General features: G+C 66.2%; 1 protein-coding gene across 5 annotated transcripts; it reads left to right on the top strand.

The window, feature by feature from the left end:
* The first annotated feature begins 3,478 nt into the window (after nucleotides 1-3,478).
* On the top strand, nucleotides 3,479-16,539 carry TMEM184A (transmembrane protein 184A). Of its 5 annotated transcripts, none has more exons than XM_007174616.3 (9): nucleotides 3,479-3,603; nucleotides 7,688-7,864; nucleotides 10,476-10,641; nucleotides 11,145-11,235; nucleotides 11,346-11,421; nucleotides 11,533-11,624; nucleotides 12,412-12,581; nucleotides 13,054-13,251; nucleotides 14,056-16,539. In XM_007174616.3, the coding sequence occupies exons 1-9, from the start codon at nucleotides 3,580-3,582 to the stop codon at nucleotides 14,313-14,315; spliced, it is 1,254 nt and encodes a 417-aa protein (XP_007174678.2). In that variant the 5' UTR covers nucleotides 3,479-3,579; the 3' UTR covers nucleotides 14,316-16,539. The 5 variants fall into 5 exon arrangements, with proteins under 5 accessions (XP_007174678.2, XP_007174681.2, XP_007174682.2 ...); XM_007174619.3 differs by lacking the exon at nucleotides 3,479-3,603 and adding an exon at nucleotides 5,495-5,684; XM_007174620.3 differs by lacking the exon at nucleotides 3,479-3,603 and adding an exon at nucleotides 5,811-5,913.
* The last annotated feature ends 947 nt before the right edge of the window (nucleotides 16,540-17,486 follow it).

The raw sequence follows: 17,486 nt of genomic DNA, 5'->3' as shown, positions 1-17,486 counted from the left end.
ACTGAAGGCTTGCAAGTCAGGCTGGGTTTGCCCTTTGGAGGTATCCTGAGGGTAGGTGGGAGCGCGAGGCGAGGCTTGGCTTCAGGACAGCGTGTCTGCCATGGAAGACGGCCCGTAGGTGCCCAGGCCTGGGACCCACCTGGGGTCCCTCATCCCTCCAGATGTGGTGACCTGGGTCACTGATCGTACCAGAGACCAGACCGGTAAATCTTTGTGCCGTTTGACTCTTAGTCTCGTTAGAAAATAGGGGCAGCAGGAGAGTTGAGGTGAGAGCCGGGGTCTGGAAGCAGAGACCAGCTGGGATCCTGAAACGGAGTGGGCAGCCAGGACGCCCTACCGGGGGACACCGGGGGTGGATCCGAGTGTTTATGAGATTAGAAAGGGATGTTTTAATTTGGTTTTCTTGGAACCAAAAGCCTCTGGAATCCTGAGTCTGATTTTAGAAACCCCTGCTGAGGACAGGTGATGGGAGAGGCTGCACTGCTGGTCCAACTTGAAAAGAACTTAGTGAGTTTGTTGAAGGTGGGACGGAGGAAAGCTGTCTTCAAGGGCTCATTGCCTCAGCAGACTCCCAGGGGGGAACCGTCAGCCTGAAGAGCTCGCGTCCCCTCTGGGGACAGTCGGGTAAACCCACAGGTGCACACCAGGCTCACGGGGTGACCAGGCGCCCTCAGCATCAGAAGGGCCAGGGAGTCACACGGGATCCGCCAGACTTCCCAGAGGGGGTGCTGATGCTCGAGCAGGCTTGGCACCTCGCGGGGAGCCTGAGGGGCCTGGGACCCGACCCCCGACCAGGGGAAACAGACCCACCCCGGGAGACACGGGGCTCCTCGGTGGCCAAATCTGGCTCGGGGACTGCGGTGTGACGTCTCCACAGCCTTGCCCCTCCCTCCCTGCTTGCTCTCAGTGCAGTCTTTCTCCTGAGAAGGTCCCACCTGGCGTCTGCACTGGGAGGGCCCGGAGGACACTAGTTTTAAAGGCCAGAAAGCAGCTGACCAACTGGAGAAGAAGGGAAGGCCCTGTCCATCCACGTGTGAGGACCCCAAAGGTGACACAGGTCATGGCAGTTTTGGGGACCCAGGCACTGTGGAGTAAAGGAGATGTGCGGGGCGTCAGCAGGTCCGGGGGGCGGGCAGCCCCTGGAGAACCGGCTCCTGGGCCGGGGGCAAGGGCAGGGTACCGTCCGATGACACTGGAGCACCACCGGGCGGGAGCCTCCTTGCTCAGAATCAGCCTGTAATTATGCACACCCCTCATCTAACAGATGTGTTTGTCCGTGGAAACGTGCTTCTCTCGCTTGACCAGCGGGGAACCTGAACCATGGGTCGGGCTCCACCTTGGGGCTAAGTTCAGATTGGCAGCTCTGGTTTTCTGATTTGACCCCTAAGTGCACAACGACAGGACGGGCCCACGCTGCCTATTGGTGGGGTCTGGGGTCAGCCCTTCATGCAGCCGTGGTAACGCGTTCAATGCTCACAACGACCCCGTGAGGCCACTGCTCTCATCTACATGTCAGATGAGGAAACCGAGGTGTGGTTGCCACCGAGCCGCAGGGCTGGGGTTGCGAGTGGGCAGAGAGCCTGGAGTCCACGCTGGTCCCCCGTCACCCGGGCCCTCACTGACACTCATTTTTGGACCCCTTTCTCTCTAAGGAGTGGGCCATCCGCCTCGTCAACACTGAAGGCAGACTTGCCTCCGTGCTTCTGCCTGGCTCTGATTCAGCCTCCGTGCGGGGGCCTCCTGTGAGCCAGGCCCTGGCAGTGCACACACCATCTGAGTCCTTACGACTGCCCTTAAGAGGCAGGTAGGCAGTGGGGAAAATTGAGGCTCAGCAGGACAGGGCGAGTCGCTCAGACCCCCAGGTGATCAGTGGTGGCCCCAGGATGTAAACACACCTGAGCCCCTGTTATTGGCACAGTCCCACGGTTGCCCGCCCGGAACATGGTGGGGCAACTGACGTATAATTGAAACCAGGGTCCCCAGCGCCTTCCCGAGTGGCACTTATTCACAGCTGCCCGAGGCTGTCTGGTAGCTATTAAAGAATACAGGCTGAGACCAAAGGCTTCCGTCACTGAAGCCAGTGCCTCACTGCTCTGCTCTGCCTTATAAATCAAGACATGCGACTCCTGTGAAAAGGCATTTGGCCCTTTGCTTTCCGCGTTGCTCTGCTCCCAGCTGCTATAATTCAGGAGGAGAGATACATTCTCCAATAAAGAGGTCTATAAAGCCGCAGTTTCCGCAGGCAGAGCTGTCGGCTTTGCGGAAATTGTTATTCCTTTAGATGGAAAGGCTGAATATGGTGCTTACCCAGAGATCAAACCGTAATTACAACTTCCAGCAATTTATGGCCAAATGTAAATAATGAACGTGGAGCTGATTTGCCAGCCCCTGCGGCACAGACTGGTGGATGAGTTTCCCTTTTTCAAGGCCATGCCCTTGGACCAACGCGGTATGATTCATCCGACACGGTTTCCTGCTGAGCTACAAGTAGAGAACCCCAAGTTCCCCTCCCTCTAGCTCCCTTTTCCTAAGTGGACATGGGCCTGTGGCTACAGTTCAGAGTCAAGGGCCAGTGGGTACCCTTGGCGGTCAAGAGAGGCCAGGAGGGCGGCCACCCATGGTTACCAGTCTGAGCAGCTTATCCAGGGTTTGACAGAGCCCTGGATCCACCTGAACCAATTATGACAAATAACCCGTGGAATAAGGCAGTGACCGCGGGGCCCAGCTGGATAAGCTGGCGTCGGCTGTTTCATTTAGCGCCTTGGAGTGAAATCGGACGTCAGGGGCGGGTGCCGGGTAGCTGATGAGAGTGATGGCCGGATGGATCAGACGAATTCAGAGCAGGCAGAGGCACTGCCGTCGGGGTTTCGTAATCACAGCCGGAAGCAGGGGGCAACCCCGGTCTTGTGTGGGGACTCGTAAATTCCAGAAGGACTGTGGGAAGACGGGGGGGCGCCGGAGCACGGGGGAGGTGGGGGAGCGAACGGGGGAGCGAACGGGCAGGAGGGCGCTCCCCGATGTGGGGCATCAAGGGGCGAAGGGACCAGAGAAAGGAAAACGGAGCAGCGTGAACGGGACGGGGTGGGGGGTGGACATCCCAGCTCCGTGCACGGCGGATGCTGCATCACCCTGTTTAACACTCGTTGCACCATGAAGTGGGCATGGGACCCCCCCCCCCCACCTACACAGATGGGCCAGGGAGATGAAGCACCCAGAACCACACCTGGTCAGTGGTCCAGACAAGATCCACGCCTGGATGTCGGAGACTCGACAGCCAGCTGGACGGTGGGTGGGAGGGACGGCTGGTCCTGAATCTGGGCAGGGCATAGCAGAGGGTGTGGCCGGGCTACCTGGGCAGGTAGGGCCGGCCTGGCAGGGCGGGTGGGGCAGGCGGCAGGGAGGGGTTTTCTGGGTCTGGGGCAAGGCCAGCGCTTTGCCAGGAGCAGTCGTATCGACTGACCCCGGCTGCTGTGAGGAGGCACGGCAGAGTCCTGGAGGCCCGGCGGCGGGGCCGGACAACCCCGGTCGCCCCCTCAGGCCTGGAGACCTGCGACAGACCTGCCCCAGGGGCCTGGCCAGATGGCCGAGGGAGCCACCAGGGAGGTGAGCTATGTGTGTGTGTACACGTGTGTGTGTGTGCACGCGCACCCACAAGAGAGGTGTGGTGTCCGGGCTGGGGCCCTGTGCACCTCTGGAGACAAGCGCCCACACCCTGAAATTCTGAGACTCACAGCTGCTCCGTCCCCACCCCATCTCTACCCCAGAGGCCGTGCCCCCTGCCAGGCCCCAGGATGCCACCTGGTGACCAAAAAGGGTCTCAGGCCAGTCCAGCCGGGCCAGGCCCAGGTCGGCACCCCTGCCCCAGGTCCTCACGGAAGGGTGCCCCCCAGGGCTGGGGCAGCTTGCTCTGGGGCAGCGGGCAGGTACGGACAGGCCCTGGGGAGTCACAGGCTCTCCCTGGGGACCGAGGCAACAGGCCTGGGGAGGGGCTCGGCCGGGCATGGGCAGGACAGAGGACGGGAGGCCTACGGAATGAAGAGAGAAAGACTCCGAGGCCCCGTGTGGGTCCCGCTGGGTTGCAGGGCAGGGCTGGTCGGCCCGGCAGCCCAGAAGTAGAGGAAGACCACCCACGTGCCCGAGGCTGGCGGGACCCCGCGCCTAGCCCCCAGCGCCAGCAGCCTGTGGGAGGAGTGGGCAAAGCCTCCCGAGTCCCCGCTCTTACCAGGGCTGACCTGCTGCACACGGCCGTCCGTCACCCGCGGAAACTGACGCTCAGAGAGGCCCACGGTTGGCCCTAAGTCACAGACACGGTGAGAGGCCAGGCCAGGGTCCCAGTCCTCGTGTCGGACCCAGGGCCCTGCTCCTGCCCGGCTTTGGGGCCCAGTGCCCTGCCCAGAGGGGCCAGCACCTTGGACACGGGGAGGCACAGCTTCCCAAATTGCCCCCAAACTAGAGCTGGAAGGACCCTCAGCTGCCCGGCCCCCGAGGCCCAGAGGAAGGGGAGGAGTGGCTCGGGGGTCCCCAGGCTGGTGGGTGGCCCGGCTGGGACTCATCACCCACAGGCTGCAGGGGCGTGCTGGGGGCCTCTGCAGTCACCCCGGCCCAGGCTGTGGTGGCATTAGCTGAGTCAGTGGCCATTGTGTGGGCCGCCACCAAAGCCCAGGGCCAAATCCCATCTGCCACTCCCTGGTGGGCCGGCCTGGGGAAGGGGGCGTGTCAGGACGCCTCCCACCACCCTTCCCTCCAGCCCCGTCTCTGCCAGCCCAGAGCGGGCAGCTCAGAGCTGGAAGGGCCTGGGCTCAGGGAAGGCGGGAGGGGAGAGCCTGTCCCCCGTGGGAGAGTAGCCGTGTGCCCCCGGAAATGGCAGGCCGGCCTAGAAGGGGCGCTGGCACAGTGGGGGGGCTGGAAGGAGGTTCGGTGCCACACTGAGGCCATCAGGTCCCTGGGGTGAAGGGCAGGTGTCGGGAGCGGGGCGTTGAGGTCCGTGACTGGCCCGCGGCTCCTCGGCCAGCCCACAGCTCGGCCAGGAGCTGCCCAGGGCCCAGTCACCTGGTCACGGTAAACAGCGGTCAGAGGCGCCGGCCGCCCGCATCTGGGCGGGCAGGTCTGTCCTGCGAGAGGCTTGGTCAGCGTCCAGCCCCGGGCAGGGAAATCAGGCCCGGCCGGCCAGGCCGCCTCTCCGGAGTGGGTGCCGGCTGTGAGAGCAGCCGCCAGGGGTGGGGCCTCGTTTGGCCAGAGAGCCCCGTGGGTGGCCGCTGGGTCAGCCTCTCCCCGGCCCCTCCCAGGACCAGGGTGCTGAGTCCCTCGCTCCCCCAGACCCGGTACCCGTGTCAGTCGTTCCCTCTAAGCGGGTGAAGCACACCTCACCCACCCCGGGCCCCTGCTGCTCCCGGCCGCGCCTGGTATGTGGCCCTGCTTGGGGTCTGGGGTCTGGGGTCTAGGGCTAGGGGGAAGGCAAGGGCGTGCTGTCGCAGGTCCCCAGGGATTGCAGGGACCTGCATGCCGTACCCCAGGCAGGGGCTGGCAGACCCTAAACTCTCGTTTGCTGATGAGAAAGCAGAGCCCCAGCGAGGTGCAGGGGCGTGCCCAGGTGGCCAGAGAGCGGGGGCAGGCGAAGGGCTGAGCGCCGAGGCTGCCTCTGGAGCGACCTGGTCAGGAAGCCAGAGAAGGAAGGAGAGCCCCAGGTTTGTAAAATGCAGCCGAGCGGACAGCGCCGCAGGTCCGGGCGCCGTGGGCAGGCGGGGCTCGGGGGCGGGCGCGTGGCTCGCAGGAACCCATGTCGGCTGGAGAAGGGCCAGGCCACACCGGCCAGCCCTGCTGGGCCAAGTGGGAGCCCACGCGGAGGACACCGGCGCCCCGGGCGTGGGCTGGGCAAGGCGCGGGGTTCCCGACGCGCCTGTGGAATTTAAAGAGGTGAAGAGAGAGAGGAGGTGACATCTGAGAGGCGGGAGGAGAGTCGGCACCGGAGAAGGCCGTGAGGGGAGTCGGGCCAGGTCCCGGGGCTCTACCTGAGTCAGGATGGGTTCTCAGGGCGTGTCTGGGGGACTCCCCAGGGGGGCGGTGTGGGCGGAGGGGTGGGGGAACGGGGCGGTGTGTCCGAGGGGCTGGCAGCCTCCCCCAAGACCCTCCTGTACCCTTGGGGGACCCTGGACACGTGGGAGCCCCCGACTCCCACCTCTGAAAGTGTCCTTGACCCCACGGCCCAGGGCCGCAGGGAGGGTCGGGCGGCACCAAGGACAGGACTGTGTGGGCACTTAGTCCCCGTACCCAGGGTGGCAGACGGCTGAGGCCCCCCACCCAGCCGGCTCCTGAAGGAGCCCGGGGGTGGGTGAGCCCTTCCCACTGGCCCAGGGCTGACCACAGGGCAGGCCCAGTGGCCTGTCTGTGACTCACCCACACCCCCTCCTCCCCACCCCCCCCCCCCCGCCGCCCCTGGCAGAAAAAAACAGAAATGTTTCCAATGCACCTCTTGGAGACGGGGGCCTTTTTAACCAAGGTGAAATTCTCATAATAAATTTACCCGTTTTAAAGTGGCACTTAATACACCCTCAATGTCATGCAACTGCCACCTCTATCTCCTTCCAGAACTTTCATCACCCCAACTGGAAGCCCGCACCCATTACGCACACAGCCCACCGTGGCCCACCGCAGACCCCTCCCCCATCTCAGGCCCAGGCAGCAGCTGCCTGGCCTTCTTGCGCAGGCAGGTGAGGGCACCTGGCGGCAGGCAGGTTCCTGGGAGCCAGCTGCCTCAGCAAACAGCGGGGGAGGGATAGAGTGTCAAAGCGGGAGGGAACAGCCCTCCGCTCCTCCCCTCCGCCTGGGCACCTCCCCGCAGCCAGAGGCTCCGGTGGGCCACCCGGGAGTTGAGTGCTGGCCGCCCGTCCCCAGGCCTGGCCCAGCCTCCAGAAGGTAGCCTGGTCCCGCCCCCGCTGGGGCCGCCCGTGGGGGCCATGTGGCCACACAAATGACCAGCCAGGCTTCCCTGGAGGCCGGGCCTCCCAGGACTGGCCCAGGAGCTTCCTGACTGAGAGGTAGGTGCCGGACCCTGTGACCAGGTCTGGAGGGAGGCGGGAGGCGCCCAGCACCCCAGTGGATTACGAGCAGCTGGAGAACAGGGCACCCAGGGCTGGCAAGCGGGCTAGGGTGGCCAGGGGCCCTGGCCAAGCTGGGCGCCAGGCGGTTAGGCAGGCCCGGTGGGTGCAGGGCGCCTCCCCACCCCGTCTGCTGCTGCGGCTGTGCCAGTCTGGCCTGCTTCCCGGACTCCACCCCGGGCAGGCAGGGCACCTGGGGCTCCCCGACTTTCTCAGATGTCTTTGGCCCCTGAAAAGCAGGCTCCCCGCAAGCCCGGGACACCAGAGATGGGGACCGACTGCCCCAGGACACAGTCAGGCAGCTGGTGTCTGCACCCAGGTGGCTGACCCTGGGGAAGAGGGTGCCCAGGCCCGGGCCTTGGACCTGGGTCCCTGCACACAGAGGGCTGCCCAGAGCCCAGACAAGCGGGCAGGAAGGTCGGGCTGGAACTCCCAGGGGAGGGACGGTGGCCGAAGCCCAGCGTGCCCCGCTCAGCACGGCCTCCCTGTCCCTGCCCCGCTCTCGACCTCACAGGCACTGGGGCTGCTTCCAGCGTCTGGGTGCACCTTTGCCCTCCCTCCTCCCCCATCTGTGTCCTCCCTCGCCTCTGCAGATGACTAATGCCTCGGGGCTCCTGGGAGCCCCCCCGCAGGCCGTGCCCGCCAGGCCGCAGGTGGACCGCGTGGGGAACAGCTCCCAGGGCACCTCCCAGCTCTTCCTCACCACGGCGCTGGCCCGCGGCGTCTCGGGCGTCTTCGTGTGGACCGCCCTGGTGCTCACCGGCCACCAGGTGAGCCCTCCCCTGCACGCTGCCTTGGGACCCACTCTCCGTGAGCCACAGCTCAGCCTGGCCCTGGCCGGCCCTACTGGGGCTGTGGGTCCACGAGCGATGGCCTGGGTGTAGACCTCGGAGGCCTTCGGGCCAGAGGCCCAGGGGCTCGCGGAGGCAGCATCGGGCCAGGGGAGGGGGCAGGGGAGGGAGAGAGCTGGGCCCGAAGGTGGGCGGCCTCTTCCAGGCAGAGGGAAGAGCTCCAGCAGGGCGCCAGGCCCTTCCCCCGGGGCATTTTGTCGGCCCCTCAGCCTTTTCACTGAGGTCAGCAGTACTGTCCCCTTTCACGGACGAGAAGACTGAGGCTGGGAGAGGCTGGGGTCTTTCCCAGTCTCACGCAGCCGGGAGCAGAAAGGTCCTTCCCCTCCAGAGGTGCAGCATGCCCGGGAAAGCTGGTGAGGCTGGGACGTGGCTCTGTAAGGAGTGAGACCAGGCTCTGGAAGTGGAAGCAGGGTCAGAGCTTGGCTGGAGGGGCCCAGAGCTGGGGAGACAGGCAGCCCGCCGATGCAGCGGCGCCAGGCCTGGCAGCAAGAGCCAGGGAGCGGGTGACAGGAGGTGGTGCCCGAGTGCAGGGCTGGGCAGTGGGGTCCCGCGTATCTCAGGCAGCGGAGGGGCTCGGGAGCCCAGGACTGCGCCGGAGAGACACGAGCAGAGCTGGGAGGGAGAGGGCTGCCTGGGCTGGAGGCACCCAGGACCCGTAGGAGGGGCCTCCGACATCATGCGGGAGTTTGGCCTTCAGCCCCGGGGCGCTGGGGAGCCAGGGGAGGCTGTCGTTGGGGGGAGCTGAGAGCAGAGCTGCCCCGTAGGATGACTTAGCTGGCATTGTCGTAGGGACTGGGTTGGCGGGGTGAGCCAGGGGCAGGGGGCGGTCAGGAGACTGGCTGGCAGGGAAGCAGGTGGCCAGAGGCCTCCGAGGCAGGGCGGTGGCGGCAGATACCCTCTCAGTGAGAGCCGCCTGCCGTGTGGTGCGTATCCAGGTGTGGCCTCAAATAACCAGAATATAAGGGGGACACGGCAAGTGTATTAGTGGGCCAGGTGCAGCTGAGAGCGGCAGGAGGAGGAGGTCCCTTCCTGTTGGGGCCATCCGGGAGGCCTTCCTGGAGGAGGCAGCCTTTGCCCTGAGTCTTACCAAGCTGCCCTGGAGCATCTGGACAGGTAGACCGGACAGGGGGGTGGTGCATTTGCATCTGCAGGGAAGCCATGCCTTCCTCCCTGGTGGCAGAATGGCTTTAGGTCTGGTGTCGGCTGTGACTTGTGGGACAAGGAGCAGCAAAGGGGACGGGCACCCAACGCCCTGGGTCCAGGCCAGTTCCAGCCACAGTCTGGGCCTTGGCTTTGTCCTCTGTCCCCTGCCCTGACCTTTTGTAATTCTGGGTGCCAGCTGGGCACGTGTGTTTGGAGCCCAGCGTCCTGGGCAGCCCACAGCCTGGACGGGGCTGATGGAGACCCCGTGGGTGGCACTTCCCAGGCCTCACCCTCCTCCCCGCCCCCACCCGCACTCCCACGGAGGAGTCCCACCCTCCCCACCCATTCAGAGCCCAATGGGACAGAGAGACTGGACCCTCACTTTAAAGACGGCGAACCAAGGACAGAGAGAACAGTGGCTTGCCAAGGCCCCCAGCCAGGCAGTGCCAGCCCAGGAGCAGAAGTCCGTCTCCTGATAGCTGGTCAGGCCGTGCCCTTCTGCCGCACCAGCTGGGGAGGGAGTGGCTGATAAGGAGCCTGACTCTGACGCCAGGCTGCCCCCGCCACTCCCCGTGCTGGGCCCTAAGAAGCTGGGTCTCTGCACACAGCCTGCCCTCTGTCTGCCCTCTCTCCACCTCCTCTCATGGCACCTCTTCCGGGAAGCCTCCCAGAGTTGCTTGGGACTACAGCCAGCTACTTGTTTGCCTGGCTCCCCGGGGCCTCTTCCTTCCAAAGACCCTGTCACTGTTTTTTTTTTGTCCTCGTAGAAAATGTGGACGATCTAGGAAGGTATACAGATAAACATGAGAACCACCCATCTTTTCCTTTTGTCCAGGGATGTCGTTCCCTTCATTTTTACCCTGCTTTTTCACACACCTGGGTCCTGCTCGGTTTGTCATCCTGACGTGACCGGTTGCGTTCTATCGGAGCGTCTCCCCACGTTGGCGATTCGGGGCTGTAGGGTAGCCCTCTGCACGGCTGCGTCTCGGTCACGGACCCCGCCACCGTGCTCGGTCTCTCGTGTGTCCCTACGACGAACGTCCTTGAACGCAAATCCTACTTTTGTTTCTGAATAAATCTGTTCCGTGGGATAAATCCCTAGAAAGGGTCAAAGGGTATCAGCCCTTTTAATGCCTCCGTGTCAAAATGCCAAACTGCTCTCCAGACCAGTCGAGTCCACGAGGGGGCCGTGACTGCCACCCATCCCCCTGCCCCAGGGGAAATTCTCGTTGAATGAATGAATGAATGAATGAGCACGTGAGTGAATGCACGTTCCCAGTGCGGAGTGCCCGCTAAGGGCAGGGCCCAGGGAGGTTCGCTCTGCTTCCTCCCGCTTGGGTGGCGGGTGGGCCATGTCCCCCAGGCCGGCCTTGCTCCGCCCGCCCAGATCTACCTGCACCTGCGCTCCTACACCGTCCCCAGCGAGCAGCGTCACATCATCCGCCTGCTCTTCATCGTCCCCATCTACGCCTTCGACTCCTGGCTCAGCCTCCTCCTCCTGGGGGGCCACCAGCACTACGTCTACTTTGACTCCGTGCGGGATTGCTACGAAGGTGAGCACAGCTGGCTCCCCGGGGCCCAGAGCGGCCCCAAGCTGGGCTGGCAGCGGGAGCCGAGTGAGGGGCTCCCAGGCGCCTGCACTCCCCCTGCCTGCCCCGGGGCACCCCACCCTCCAGGCCTGAGTCTGGCTTAGCGAGGCCCCTGCGGGACAGTCGGGATTAGCGGCGCTAACGATACAAGACTCCCAGGCTCCCAAGCTGGGGGCGAGACTGCAGCTGGGCCTGCCCAGAGCCTGCGGGGGGAACGGGCCCTAGACGGGGTGGGGGGCGTCAGAGCTGCCGTGACTGCTGCAGGCCCCACCCCCGCCAGGGATGGCATGTGGTCCCAGAACCCGGCCGGGAGCCCCCGAGAGGAGCGGGTCCTGCTGCGCGAGCTGAACCCCAGCTGTCTTCCGGGAAATGGGCGCCAAGGGGTTCTGAGTGGTCAGGGAGCCTTCGTGCAGGCCGGGTGCCCTCGCGGACCGCCCAGGCTCACTGCCCACACCCCTGCTCTGCAGCCTTTGTCATTTACAGCTTCCTGAGCCTCTGTTTCCAGTACCTGGGGGGCGAGAGTGCCATCATGGCTGAGATTCGGGGAAAACCCATCCGGTGAGCGTCTCCCCAGAGCCCGCCGGGCACCCCTACGCCCAGGGTGGGCAGCCAGGCCAGTCTGGGGGTGTGTCCTCCAGGGACACACCTCAGGGACTCCCTCACCCCAGGCCCAGCTGCTTCTACGGCACCTGCTGCCTTCGGGGCATGTCCTACTCCATCGGGTTTCTGCGCTTCTGCAAGCAGGTGAATAAAGGCCGGCCCTTCCCAGCCACCCCCTGACCGCCCCTCACCGCCCAGTGCGCTGGGGGTCCCTCGGCCCCTCCCCCGTCCCCTCACTCTCCTCCCCACCCCCAGGCCACGTTGCAGTTCTGCGTTGTGAAGCCCATCATGGCCTTGGTCACCATCGTCCTGCAGGCGTTGGGCAAATACCACGACGGGGACTTCAAGTGAGGCCGGGCTGGCGTGCAGGCAGGGAGTGGGTGGGCGGGCCCGGCCTGGGGGGCACGGGGGAGGTAGGCAGGGCCCAGCAGAGGGCTCAGCAGGGGCCAAATCCCCTCCCCCTCCTCCTCCTGGGAAAGGGCCGGGGGCAAGGCCATGGCAAACAGACCCTTGTCACACATGTGCCCTGGGGACTCCAGGGCTTCGCGGCCCGGGCAGCGATGGGCTCCTTCCCCAGCGCTACCCCACAGCAGGGCCACTGGAGGGCAAGCATGGATTTAAGGGCGCTCGGGCCCAGGGAGCCAAGCTCTGCGCTGGCCCGTGCCCCTGCCCTGGGTCCACACGAACTCCTCACGCGCATGCGCACGCATGCTCACGTGTGCACACGCGCACTCACGCTCACACGCACATGCACATGTGCTGACACACGTGCTTTCACATGGGAACACAACAGTGAGCATGTGCACATGCTCATACCGTTGACGTGCACACGAAGCACCCACGCACGATTGTGGGTCCACGACGCAGGGGGCCGTTCCCGTGCCTGGGAGGGTAGAGAGGGGAGGGCCAGCAGGGCTCCCGCCTGGAAGGGGGCAGGATCTGGAGACGACGCCCGGCAACCAGCTCCTCTGCCGCCCCCCTAGGGTGCCATCTGCAGGCCCTGGAGGGAGGGTCCAGGTCTGCGCCACTGCCGGTGCCCAGGCTGGGGGCCCAGGCCAATGGCACGGCTGGAGGGTGAGGAGGGCACGGGGGCGCGGGCCCACCCTCACCACCGGCCCCGGCTCTGGCCCCCAGCATCCACAGCGGTTACCTCTACGTCACCCTCATCTACAACGCCTCCGTGAGCCTGGCCCTCTACGCCCTGTTCCTTTTCTACTTCGCCACCAGGGAGCTCCTGAAGCCCTTTGAGCCTGTCCTCAAGTTCCTCACCATCAAGGCCGTCATCTTCCTCTCTTTCTGGCAGGGTGGGTGGGGCTCCTGAGGCAGGGGCTGGAGCCCAGAGAGATCCCCCAGCTGTAGCCGGGTCAGCAGGCGGCCCTCTCAGCGGGAGGCCATCAAGCCCCTGGCGGGGGGTAGACGGTGGGCTCCCCACCCGGCAGGTCTGGCCCGATGTGTGGGGGAGAGGCCATGCGGGGGGCGGTGGAGCCCTGTCCTCGGCGGGCCCTGGGCCAGGCTCTGGGCACCGCCAGCCCCCACTTCTCAGGGGACGGTGAGGGGTGGGGCCAGGGAGAGACCAGGACAGGCGCTCGGGCAGTTCTTGGATGTCTGCTGTGCCAAGGCCCCGGCTTTGGGGGCTCCCAGCCCCTCTGGACCTCAGACCCTGCAGACCCCCGCCAAGCCCATGAGGCCGGCCTCAGGGGGACTCTTGGCTGGGGCTGGCTGCAGTCCAGCCTCCTGTCCGGGGCAGGCACCTGAGTGGCCATCACCACCCCCCAGGGATGCTGCTGGCCATCCTGGAGAGATGTGGGGTCCTCCCTGAGGCCCAGGTCATCGAGGGGAGCAGGGTGGGGGCCGGCACCGTGGCTGCCGGCTACCAGAACCTCGCCATCTGTATCGAGATGTTCTTTGCCTCCATCGCCCTGCGCTACGCCTTCACCTGCCAGGTGTACTCGGAGAAGAAAGAGCGCTCGCCAGGTACTCGGGGCCCCGCCAGCCCCGGGCGGGGGTGGGGAAGGTGGCGCTGGCGCACCCGGACCATCACAGGGTGGGCCTGAGGTGGGCCTGACCAGCCCCGCCCTCCCCGGGCCCCCCAGCACCATGTCGCTCTCCCCCATCTCGCCCACGGGCCCTGGGAATGTCGACTTGATGGGCGGGGAGATGGACCCAAGCTCCAGACAGGTGCCTCACCTGCACGTGGTCCGGGGGAAGAGACCAGGCAGGCCGGCGGGCAGGCGGGCTGAACTCTGAGTGAGATGGGCTGGACCTGATGTTTGGGCCCCCCAGGGTCCCTCGGTGATAGGGGGTTGGCGCAGCACCTGAGCCTGGGGGGTCCCAGCAACCATACCCAGGTGCCTGGACCAGCCTGACCGGAGAGGCCAAGGGGTGGCTGGTGCTGGTGTCCCTAAAGAGTGGCCCGTTTGGGTAGGGGTGGCCTGAGCCTGGACCGGTCATCCTGGAGTGGCCGAGGGTGTGAAGGGTTCACACCAGGGCGGAGAGAAGATGGGGGCCAGCTCACGGCGGTCTCTCTCTGCCACCCCTGGCAGGGGGTCTGGGCTGGGACAGCCCCAGTGCTGGGCTGGGGTGGTGAAGTTGGGCTGGGATTCTGGGGTCCTAGGAGTCACCCTCTGCGGCCGAAGCCAGGGCCTGGAGATGCAGGGGCCCCGGCCCCAGGCAGCCCCGAGGCTGGTGGGGAGCAGGGTCAGGTCCCGGGGTCCGGGTGCACGGGGGGAGATGATGGGGCGCAGGGAGCACCCCAGCCCACCCGCTGCCTGTCGCCAGCCCCCACGGCGCCCATGCAGAGCATCTCCAGCAGCCTCAAGGAGACCGTGAGCCCGCAGGACATCGTGCAGGACGCCATCCACAACTTCTCACCCGCCTACCAGCAGTACACGCAGCAGGCCACGCACGAGGCCCCGGGACCCGGCCAGGGCAGGGATCCCTTGCCCAGCACCCACCCTGGCATGGATGGTGGCTGCGGCGGGGGCAGGAAGAGCCGCAACGTGGAGAAGAGGATGTTGATCCCCGCGGAGGAGCTGTAGGGGGGCCCCGAGGTCAGCGGCCGCCTGGCTGGGGTCAGTGGTCCAGGCCGCTGGGAAAGGACAGGGCCCCTCACCCACCGACCGTCTTGCCAAAGGTCAGGCCTCTCCTGGGAGCCTCCTGCTAGGCCCGTGGAGGCCACTGCCCATCCCGCCTCTGGCCAGTGGAGCGGGTCGCTTGGTAGCCCTGCCAGGCGCCCCGGGGCCGCACCATCGCCTGGTGGGCCCTCGGCCTCAGAAGAGGGCACCTGAGCCTACCTGACAAGCCCAGGGACCTGCCAGGCTCACTTGGCCGTCGGCTCAGGTGGCCTCCCTGGATGGACAGCTCCCGGGCAGGGCTGGGCAGCCCGGAGCTGCGGGCCTTGCAGGCAGGAGGGCTCCGCGCAGAGTGCAGGGGGTGGGGTGGCCCCGTGGAGGAAGGGCCGGTGTGGCCGCTGGGAGTCTGGGAGGGGCTGGGGCCACCGGTGGACGGCTCTGGCTTCCTGGTGAACTGCACTTATTTATGCATAAACAGCCTGGGTTTTCTAGTGACTCTAGTGGCCTGTGTTCCTGCAGGGTCAGTGCTCTAATGAATGGACCACAGTGAGGCGGACAGATGAGACCCATCGTGCGAAGTCTGGGTGCAGCGGGGAGGGTCCCCGTCCACTCTGGGGCCGCGGGCCACAGTAGCAGCTGAGAGCGGGCAGGCAACAAGCTCGGACTAGAGCGGGGATGGCCTGCCCCGCCGTGCGCACGGCTGTGCGGTCCGGAGCCTTGGCCTCCCCAGTTCAAGGCCCCGTGCCAGCCCCGCCCGAGGAGGGGGCTGGTGCCCGGGATCCTGGGACCCAGGAGGCGGAACAGGACAGGGGTAGTGAGGGTGGGCCCTGGACATCAGGGGGCCCCGCGTGGGGAGGGGGCGGCAGCGGGTTGTGAGCCTTGGTCCGTCCAGTGTGTCTGGGGCGCTCAGTAGGGTGGGGCGGGAGCCGGGGAAAGGTGCCGGGTGGTGCGCCCACGGGCAGGCGTGCGGAGCTGGCAGCGCTGCGGCAGGAAGGCCCGGGCACCACCCAGCCACGACCTCCCACGCCTCCCGGCCGCCGGCTCCCATGTCACCCAGGGAGAGAGGGAAAGGCGCTGAGGGTCTCAGAGAGACTCAGCAGGGCAGGAACCAGCCTACGGTTTCCAGGGCAGAGTGGGGTCACCCCTGTCCCCTTGTTCCCTGGGCCTGGGGCACGGGACTCAAGGCCAGCGGCCTCTCCCAGGGTCCAGCCCGGCTGCCTGATAAGATAGGCCGGCCTCCTCCCTGCCGCCAGCTGGGAGGTCCCCCATCTGCCTTACCGTGCCCTCTGCGGCTGGCAGGCCCAGCTCGGGCCCCCACGTCTGTCAGCTGGTTTGTTAGCGGCCACAGGGCCCCCAGAGACCCGCTGACCCAGGAGGGAGGTTTTCTGGAGGCTGCAGGGCAGAGGCCCTGCAGTGAGCCAGGGGAGGCGGTGCTGCCCCAAGGCCCTCGTCTGGAGGCGCCCTGCTTTGGGGCCTGAGTTGCCCAAGGCTGTGTACCCAGAGGGCATGTGGGCCAGGGCCGCCTTCCGGAGACCCCGACACAGCGTGCGGTCCTAGGGTGCTCTCAGGCGGGCCTGGCGCTCTGGGAGCACCCGCCGTGTGCCAAGGACCGGGCCAGCAATGTCACACACACGCAATCCTCACGACGGCCCCGGGCGGGTGGCCGAGGCCCAGGGAGGTTGAGCCACTTGCCTGAGGTCACGGAGCTGGCAAGAGGGGCTGCTTGCCCACTGGTCCCAGCCCCACAGGCCCCTCTGCCCGTGGCCAGGCTCTTCTGACGTAACAAAGTCAAGCAGTGAGGACAACACACCTGCAGGTGGGACAGAGCCTCAGAGCAGGTCAGAGCAGCTGCCGGCCTCACGGGCCTGGCCCTGCTGACAGGGAAGCGTGGGTGCTCCAAGGAGGGGTCCGCGGGCCACCTCTCCATCTCTGACGAAACCCTGGCTCCCGATTCCAGGCCGCACTGCGTGGGGCCAGGGGTGGCCACGGAGGCCGGTTGTCTCCCCCACATGCTCTGGCCTCGGTGTTCTCACCTGTGAAATGGCCCCAGCGGTCCAAGCCGCAGGGTGGCGGCCCCCAGAGCAGCTGAGCGGCCTGGGGGCAGGAACCCTTTAACAACCTCCCTGGAGCCCAGCGCCGGGCGGGGTGTGTGCCTCCCCAGCCTGCACCCAGGGGCTGCTGCCAGCTCTGGTCTCAGGGACACACCCAGGGGGCTCCCGGGAGCAGCAGGCCGGGGTGCGGGGGTCTGCTCAGCTGGGGGAAGACAGCGAGCGATCAGCTAGGGGTGACAGTGACCGCGCCGTGCCGAGCGCGTCCGTCCCTGCACCTGATTCCACAGAAGGGAGCTCGGGGACTGGGGGGGAAGAGCCGGCGGAGGCCACACGGAAGCTGGGGGTGGGGCTCAAGCCCAGTGGCTGGCGCTGAAGCACAGGCCCTTGGTTACGAGGTGCCACCCTGGTCAGCCCGGCAGAGGTGGGGCGGAAGGGCTGCCAGTGTTCAGAACCCCCAACGAGCAGCACATCTCCTTGCAAGCTTGACCCTCCTTCAGAGGCCAAGGCCAAGTGCTGACCCACCTGACCCTGCAAGGTCAGTGGGGTAAGAAGGGGGCAGCATCCGAGGACAGGGCACCCCCTCCCCCGCCAGCAGGCCCAGGTTGGCCGGGCCCCTGGCTCTGGCTTTCAGGAGAGTCTGCTTACTGGCTTTGCCCCCGGACCCAGGCAGACCCCATCTCTCCCGCCCGCTGCGAGCTCACCTTAGAGCCCCAGCCAAGAGAGCCGCCCGGGGAAGGGGGGACGCGTCCACCGACAGGGGCTCCTGATCAGGGCAGCAGGGGCCTCGGGAACTCCACCCACCACTCAGAAAGGGAGCCCGCCTGCCTCCACCCGCCTGAGCCCTCCGCGCGCAGCCCTGGAGACCCACTCACGAGCAGCATCCGACGGTGACCCCGCCCCCAGGGCGGCTACAGCCACGGGGGCTAGGATGGGGGGGGCGGCGCATGCAGCGGCCCACAGCCCTCCGGGCCGGGGAAGGAGGGAGGGTTGGCCCAAAGCACCAACTGTGCAGGAAGACAACGTGAAACCAGAAAACTCTTTATTGAAAGGTACAAAAGCGTCACGGCAGAGATGTACAGCAATAAAT

Source organism: Balaenoptera acutorostrata, chromosome 15 (assembly GCF_949987535.1).
Source record: "Balaenoptera acutorostrata chromosome 15, mBalAcu1.1, whole genome shotgun sequence".
In the NCBI taxonomy this organism is placed as follows: domain Eukaryota; kingdom Metazoa; phylum Chordata; class Mammalia; order Artiodactyla; family Balaenopteridae; genus Balaenoptera; species Balaenoptera acutorostrata.
Note: the sequence above shows the minus strand (reverse complement) of the source record. Positions and strands in the feature narration are given on the sequence as shown.

Excerpts from the sequence above, each read along its gene's own strand:
- TMEM184A (XM_007174616.3), top strand. The coding sequence starts at position 3,580 with ATGGCCGAGGGAGCCACCAGGGAG. Across the intron at positions 10,642-11,144 it reads CGTGCGGGATTGCTACGAAG|CCTTTGTCATTTACAGCTTC; the intron begins GTGAGCACAGCT and ends CCTGCTCTGCAG. Across the intron at positions 11,625-12,411 it reads TACCACGACGGGGACTTCAA|CATCCACAGCGGTTACCTCT; the intron begins GTGAGGCCGGGC and ends TCTGGCCCCCAG.